Source organism: Triticum urartu, chromosome 2A (genome assembly GCF_056163025.1).
Source record: "Triticum urartu cultivar PI428250 chromosome 2A, HENAU_Tu73, whole genome shotgun sequence".
In the NCBI taxonomy this organism is placed as follows: Eukaryota; Viridiplantae; Streptophyta; class Magnoliopsida; order Poales; family Poaceae; genus Triticum; species Triticum urartu.
The window spans coordinates 44,928,279-44,936,882 of NC_141874.1; the positions used below are offsets into that span (position 1 = coordinate 44,928,279).

At 41.5% G+C, this 8,604-nt stretch overlaps 1 protein-coding gene across 1 annotated transcript; it reads left to right on the forward strand.

Moving 5' to 3' along the window:
• Positions 1–311: 311 nt before the first annotated feature.
• LOC125535409 (disease resistance protein Pik-2) lies at positions 312–7,592 on the forward strand. The gene is made up of 2 exons (XM_048698465.2): positions 312–1,389; positions 5,489–7,592. The coding sequence occupies exons 1-2, from the start codon at positions 337–339 to the stop codon at positions 7,352–7,354; spliced, it is 2,919 nt and encodes a 972-aa protein (XP_048554422.2). The 5' UTR covers positions 312–336; the 3' UTR covers positions 7,355–7,592.
• The last annotated feature ends 1,012 nt before the right edge of the window (positions 7,593–8,604 follow it).

Sequence of the window (8,604 nt, forward strand, 5' to 3'; positions counted from 1 at the left end):
TCTTTAAGGAAGCAAACTCCATCAGGAAACCAAATCGGCCTTTGGAACGCATCTAAACTAAGCTTTTTCTTCAAGTTCAGTGGCACGTCGTTAGCTTAGCTTGAGAATATTCTCGCTAGCGCGTGCTCCTCGAAATTTCTACGTACTCGTTGCCAGGAAAGAGGGGGAGAGCCGGACTAGCCATGTCATGACATGACGCTCAACCGTCCGGCCGGTACATCCGTCATGTGCCCAGCAAAGTTATAAGAGAGAGAGGGGGGGGGGGGGGGTCAGGAAGAGAGAGAGAGGGGGGTCAGGAAGAGAGAGAGAGAGAGAGAGAGAGAGAGAGAGAGAGAGATGGAAGCGACGGCGGTGAGCTTGGCGAGGTCCGTGCTGGACGGCGTGCTGAGCAGCGCGGGCTCTGCGGTCGCCGACGAGGTCGCGCGGCTCCTGGGCGTGCCCAAGGAGGTGGAGTTCATCCGCAACGAGCTGGAGATGATGCAGTCCTTTCTTAGGGTGGCCTCGGCGCGCCCCGACGCCGCCGTGCGCAACGACACCGTGCGGACCTGGGTGAAGCAGGTGCGCGACCTCGCCTACGACGTCGAGGACTGCCTCCTCGACTTCGCCCTCTACTCTGCCACCGTCTCCTCGTCGACGTGGTCCTGGCTCCCGGCCCCCCTGGCCGAACGCCGCCGCATCGCCGCGCGGATCCGGGACCTCAAGGCCAGCGTCGAGGAGCTGAACCAGCGCAACCTGCGGTACCACGTCATCGTCGACCACTGCCCCCCGATGCGCGGCGTCGAGGTGGATGTTGGTCAGCAGCAGCTGCTCCCGGACCAGGACGTGCTCTCGGCCGCCGAGGTCGCGTTCCAGGAGTGGGACATCATCGGGCGAAGCAGCGAGAAGGCCGAGCTCAAGGACAAGATCTTGGGCGGCGACGGCGGTAAGCTGGGCGTCGTGTCGGTGTGGGGGATGGGCGGCATGGGCAAGTCGTCGCTGGTGAGCATCGTGCGCAACGACCCGGTGCTCCTCGACGCGTTCGACTGCGGCGCGTGGGTGACCGTGCCGCACCCGCTCGACAACGCCGACGATTTCAGGCGGTGCCTCAGAAAACAGCTCCAGCTCGGAGCGGCAGCGCACGACGAGCCGGCGGACGCCATCCGGGTCCGGGAGCACCTCAAGGACAAGCGGTACGTGATTGTAGTCGATGATCTGCTCTCGCAGGAGGAATGGACGCATGTATGGCAAGTCCTCAACTTCCATAACGGCAAGGGAAGCCGTGTAATCGTCACTACGCGCCGCCAGGACGTCGCCCGGCACTGCGCCGGAAACGTTGGTGAGGGGTATGGCCTTGTCTACGAGCTCAAGCCACTTGGGGATAATGAGTCCATGAGTCTCCTGTGCAAGAAGGTGAAGTCCTCCAACTTTTATTTAATCTAATCTTAAATTATTATGTCAATTTTGTGTTATACTTTAGTGGTGTACTTGTTTAAATTGTTTTATGTAGTGGGAGCGCAATTGTGTTGTGCATACTAGTCCGATGATACTACGTGCATCAATGCATATGATGCACGATCCGTTAGTGCAACAAAACAAATAAAACTATCCAAATGATAAGTGCAACATGTGTTGCACGAAGCAACATGGTCCAAACGCCTCCATTATTATCCATTTTGCCACATCAAACAGATTCCATTAGTGATTTTTTGGGGGGTTTAGAATTTAAAATGTTTTATTTCTTAAATAAAAAATCCGATTAAAATTCTGTTTTCATCATTAAATCCGTCTCGAAATCTTCAAAACTAGATCTCATATTAATATGTTTCAACGTTTTTTTTTCTGGCCAAAAGATGCCATGATGTTGCACTGAAGTTGCCATACAGTTTACAATAAAGTTGCCATGATATGTTTCATTAATTTTTTTCTTCTAGATTTAAAGCTACCATTGTATTTCAACTACTTTTCATGGTAAACTTTATTAATTGATGACGGCAATTTGTAGTAATTAACCATGGCAAATTTAATTCATGAATAATGGCAAATTTAGTTTACAGAGGCAATTTTAGTATTTTGACCATGTCAATTCTAGTATTTTGAGCATGGAAATTAATTTTTGTATGAACCATGCCAAATTTTAGTGCATATATCATGTCAATTTTAGTTTCTGGTTCATGGCAAATTTGAGTCGTTGACTATGCATTTTAAAAGTAATTGACGACAGATTTCTTTTTAACTATGAACCATCTGAAAGTTATTTCATGCATCATGGCAAATTTTAGTAATTCTCCATGGCAAGTTTAGTTTCTTAATTCACTTTTCTATAACATGTCAAAATTTACTTTAAATGTAGAAGAAAAAATAGTTAAAACATATCATGACGACTTTAGTCTAAACACCATGACAATTTATATGCAACAGAGATGGCAACTTTTTACTGCCAAAAATATCGTCGAAACATATCGATATGAGATCTAGTTTCGAAGTCCTCCCCGTGGCTGATTTAATGGTGAAAGCGAATTTTCAATCGGATTTTCACTCAATAGATAAAAAATAAAGTTTGAAATACACAAAATATTCCAGCTGACATCATCCGTTTTTGTCTCTGTTTTCATGCATGTGTGAAAGAAACAAAAAAACTGACATGTCACAATGAGTGGCTAGAAGGGAGTTTGACCCGACCTCCTTCAGCCCACACGTGTGGGCGGAATTCCTTCGTGCCACACGTGCGACACTTATCAGGGTCCTAAAACTATTGCAAAAGCAAATGTGAGGTTGTTCTCTGTTTATATTTGGAAACAAGAAAACAACAAAGCATCTAACAAAACGATGTATAAAAAACTTTTTTTGATTGAATTTAACACGTTGCCATTTTTTAACAAAATGTGAAGCATGAACCACACAGATTTGCTATAAACGTCCAACAAATATACCGTCCATGACCACACGAAAAATATTGCAAAACATTGACATATGATTGACAAGCATGATTTGTTGAGGTGGCATGGTTACATGGATAGACTATTGCGATAATATAACTTATGACTACATGCATTTCTTACTCATGTGGGCATAGTGACATAGAGTGGAAACAAAGCTAGTGGGTTAATTACAACATTTAGGAATAGATAACAAATATGAGACTGAAAAGTTGGGTGCTAGAAAGCAATTAATTGTGGTGCTATAGTGCTACCAACTTGCGGTAGAACTACCGACTATAAAGGTGTTATGAAAGTTTCTAAACTCGTTTCTTGGATTATTTACAAGCGGTATTCAAGCTCTTATTTTTCAACATTAGCCGCAGCCTATATAGGTTATGTGAGCTGGGTTCAAAACGTCGTGAGACAGTTCAGTCCATATCCATCTTTGATAATATTGGCATAAGATGTATGTATGATGTTAAAATAATTATATTCATTATTTATTTACCAATTGAGCACGGTTTTCCTAAAGAGGAAGGGAAAATATACTATTCATTGAATACCTTTTCCTCTTATTAATGTGTGTTATGGTTATGAGCTAAATTTTGTTGTATGTTAGATTATGTTATGGTCTATCTACCCAATAAAGTTTTAGTATTTTATTAACTTTTGAGTAATCCCATCATGCATTATTAGCATGGTAGTACCAAATTATATCCCTCTAGCTAGTAAGGTTCAAGTGGCCTCTGCATAAGCCTGCTAAATCCATTAGTCAGAATCAATTTAGCTAACTCCATCAAACTCAAGTTGCAACCAGAGAACCAACATGTGACTGGGTGGTTAGTACCGTGGTTAGACCCCAGCCTAACGGTGATCAAACCTTATATTCTTTTAGTAGGAGGTCATATTACCCTTGATGGCGAGTCACCTATGGTCATTTTGTCAAATTTGAAGCTCTGCAGCTTTGGACTTTAGTAGGCGCTATGTGGTCTTGGGTGTATGGTGGTGGTGAGCATGTCTGTGTGCAATACGATGTACTTTATGTTTCTCCAATAAAGTAGGTTACTTTGTAGTACTAGAGTTGTTCTCGCATAAGAACAAGCAAGTGATGTAAACAATAAATGTTTGCGAGGATTAATATTGATAAAAGTGTTCACGAATTTGCTAACTTACAATTACTTGGTTAGTAGTGAAACCCAATTTATTTCCATTTTTACCGATTAGACCGTGTCTTTCTATTTCGCAAGCATCCATCTATTACACAACTCATGAAGTTAGTCATTTGACTATATCTTTCTCTTTGGGTAGTGAATACAAGGAAGTTGGGCTAGAATAGAAAGAAGATTTAATAGCAAAATAAAAGTACTCCAAAACTTGACTGTTTTGAAATGAATACTAGGGTATTTAAATTGATTCAATTATAGTACTTTACCAAAAATGAATTTTTGAAATAATTTTTTCCTCCAAGATATTTGGGAAACAATAAACTAGAGTTTGAGAGCTACATATTTATTAGGTCCAACAAGGTACCACTGCCATTTAGGGACATAAATTCTTAAGTTAATCCATAATATACAACTTCTCACATTGGCCTAGGGGCAAAAAAGGAGATCTACATGGTTTATTTTAGTGAGGCAAAGATATATAATTTTAGGTTAATGAGAAAGTACACTGCCTATAGATGTGATCTGGTTAAAATGGTGTAGGTTGGTTCTAAAAAAAGATCTATTCACACTACATATAACAATGTGTCTAAATACTAAGTATCAACATAATATCATAGTATCGGTAAAATATCATACAATAAAGTACATATCTACCACGTGAATTTCAAGGACGCTTCAAAACTCAAAGTGTTCACATTCTCAGCTCTTGTTGGATAGTGAACTTGCTAGGGCATGAATCCACCAATAAGGGTTCATATCCTATTAGATTGGAGGTATGGACGAACATCATCTAACCTGGTGTGGATGTACATAATGTAGGGAGAGAAAGAGAGAATTGAGGCCCTAGGGAGGCCAAATACAATATATAGGACAAACAACTCACCAATCTCTCTCCTTCCACACCAGAAAATGAGATGTTGAAAAACGAAACCGCCATATCCTCCATCAAGTGCCAACATTATATGATCTTTGCAGCTTTGTTTTATCGAATGCTTGTATAATTTGAATGCATGTGGATGTCACTCTTGCTCCCCTATTGCTGAACATAGCGAGTGGTATATGTGATTAACAAAACTGAAATTGGAGTTCTAACTTGTTAGGAAGTCCAGAAGAAATTACATGATGTTAAGCTGATTAGTCTACACGATGAATTGGTATCTGACTCTTAACTACTGCAATATAATTTCTACACAAGTGTTCACACCTTGCGACATGATAAAGAAGTGTTTGAAACTTGGAACCTTCCCATTAAACTACTAGGACATGTGCATGTCAATTGACAAGAATTGGATACCTAGGTCCTCAGTCATTTCTGGTAGAATAAAAAAATCCATTATATAGCACAGAGCTGCCTACTGTAGCTTTTAATATATTTATTTTATTTTTTAGAATACTAACAATATGTTATGTTTCCATCATTTGTAGGTCTATAATACAAGTAATTTTAATTTGCCTATTGAAATGGAGGAGCAAGCCAGCCGTATTTTAAAGAGATGTCGAGGTCTTCCACTAGCCATTTCCACGATAGGTGGTCTCCTAGCCAATAGGCCGAAGACAAGCATTGAATGGATGAAGATGCATGAACACCTTGGAGCAGAGTTGGAGTCTGATCTTCGCAACATCACAAATGTGATTGTCTCAAGTTATGATGGATTGCCATACCATTTGAAATCAATCTTCATATACCTCAGTATCTTCCCTGAAAACCAAGAGATCAGATGCACCCGCCTATTGAGGCGGTGGATGGCAGAGGGCTACATAGCAAAGAACCGCGATATGCCTGTGGAGGAGGTAGGGGAACGTTTCTACAATGAGCTTATCAATAGAAGCATGATCCAACCCTCAAAGAAGAAGATTATCCCTGGTGTGAGAGTTTCTCACTGCATGATTCATAGTATGGTGCGGCAGATCATCCTATCCAAGGCAGTTGAGGAAAACCAACTCTTCCTCGTTGAGAAGCAGTGCAATGAGGTACCACAGAGTAAGATACGTCACTTGGTAGTATCTAGGTGGAAAGGAAGGGAGGAGAAGCTAGAACACATAAATCTGTCATATATTCGATCATTGACGATTTTTGGAGAGTGCCCTGTTTCCCTCATCTCTCCTAAAATGCGGCTTCTGCGAGTGCTGGACCTAGAAGACACAATCAATATGAGGAATGAAGACCTTAGGCACATTGGGGAGTTGCCTCACCTTAGTTACCTTTCCTTGAGAGGAACAAAGATATCAAAGCTTCCATCTTCTTTGCAAAAACTTCGTTACCTAGAGACACTAGACATTGAAGACACAAAGGTGACAAAGCTCCCTCATGGAATTTTTAAACTTGAGAAGCTACGTTATCTTCTTGCTGGAGTGAACTTCTCAAAAGATCTATTGCAAAAGCTGGTGCAACCAGAGATGAATAACAAAAACACAAACCTGTTGGGAAACATGGCACCTTTTCTATGCTGCAATAGAATGGATTATTGCAATATTTCCAACATGGACCAACTCAGTGTAAGGGCTCCTAAAGGTATCGAGAAGCTAAGGAACTTGCATATGTTTGGTGCATTCAATGTTGGCCAGGGCAATGGTGTAGGAGGGAGGCTCGGGAAGCTGACTAACCTGCAAAGGTTAGGAGTCACAGTCACAGGTCTCACTGAGGAAGAAGGCCGGGAGTTGTGCCAGTCAATAGAAAAGCTTGGTCGACTTCAGCGACTTGAGGTGCGATCTTATTCTCTTGAGTTTCTTGCAAAAATGGATGAATCATCAACACCGAAGCATCTAGCTTCACTCAAGCTGTTAGGCAATCTATTCATATTGCCCAAATGGATTACGTCGCTTAATGATCTAGCCACGGTGAAGATGCTAGGAACAAAACTACAACAGGGACAAGTTGATATCCTCGGAAACTTGCGCAGTCTCGTTGCCCTTTGCTTGTGGGAGAGATCCTACAGAGGGGAGTCATTGTGTTTCAGTGCTGGTAAGTTTCCAAAGCTCAAGTTCCTTGATATTGATTGGCTAGACAATATTGAAACTATGGAAATCAAGGATGGTGCAATGCCTGAGCTTGAGCGTCTTTGGCTGAACAACTGCAAAGCACTATGTGACAGTGGTGAGGGCTTATCCGGAGTGCCGTATTTGCCAAACTTGAATGAGCTTCTTGTGAAGAAATGTGGCGAGAAGGAGAAATTGATGGAGATACTGCAATGGCAGGTTAGTGAACACAGGAGGCGCCCTAAGTTCCTAATTGGCAAGTCCATTTTACCTACAAGCTCAAAGCCAAGCACAAGTGCATTAGCTGTACAGTGAGGATCGAAGGCCTTTCAACAATATGTTTTTTGTTTGTGCATGCAATTATGTAAGCTCCTTATGTTTTTCATTTTAACTTGGTTGCAACTCTAAGAATATTTCCTGCAAGCTTGAGAAAATGAAGTGTAATATTTCTCTGTTCGAATCTACTTATTTAGTTCGACGGCAATATGGGTGGACGAGACATTGACACACTCTTTACGAAAACCTAGAATAAAGAGAGGGTGAATGCATGTTATATCGCCTTGTGAAATTCAAGTTCAATTATTTTTTGTTGAAAAATAAAAATGGTAATGTGGAGGGTTTGCATGTGCTTGATGATAAGGATGGCTTGCATGTGATGGAAAGTGAAAAGTAGAAAGTTTGCATGCGCTTGATGATGTGGATGACTTCAGGTGCATTTAAGCAAGTGATCTCATTCCGACGATATTCGTTCGATGGGGGAGCATTCTTGTCGACTACGAGGCGCATGTGATGACTTTGTCAATCTCAAGATGTTATGTCGGCTGAGTATCTCAAAGGTGCTCAGAGGATAGAATGTGCATGCTTATGTTCATAGGGATGCGTGTATGCACTGACAGAGCTCTTCTTGGGCAAGGTAGGGTGTCGCCCTACCTTGATGGCATATACTTGTTTATATGGGCGGAAGCTCATGTTCGACGCCTTAAGCACTGAATAATTCCTGGCGCTCAGGCGCCCCTCCGTCGTGAGCCAGCCTAATATGAAGATGAGGGCTTGTTCACAATTGACTGTAGAATTTTCAAGAAAATGTGAAAAATTGAATAATAATTGAAAATAAAATTTCCCAAGTTAAAAAATATGCGTTAAAAAAAGTTCACGAATTTCAAACAAGTTCATGAACCCCAAAAATTCATGAGCTCAACAAAAGTTTGTGGGATTTAAAAAAGTTCACGAATTTTAAAAAAGCGTGAGATTTGAAAAAGAGTTCCCGAAGTCGAGAAAGTTCACGAGTTCAAACAAAGTTCACTTCATTTGGAAAACTTTCGCGGGATTTGAAAAAAAATTATGCATCTGGAAAAGTTCACAGATTTTAAAAAAATCACAAAAACAAAAAATGTAAAGGAAAAAAGTGAATAGGAAACCAGGATAAATGGATGGAAGCTTGTAGAAGCTTCCCAAAACCGCCTAGAAGCTTCTAGAAGCTTCTTACAACTGGCTGAGTCTCTACTGAAAAATAAACAATGTCGCATATGTGGGATGCCTTGATTCACGTGCAAAAAGTGTGCATG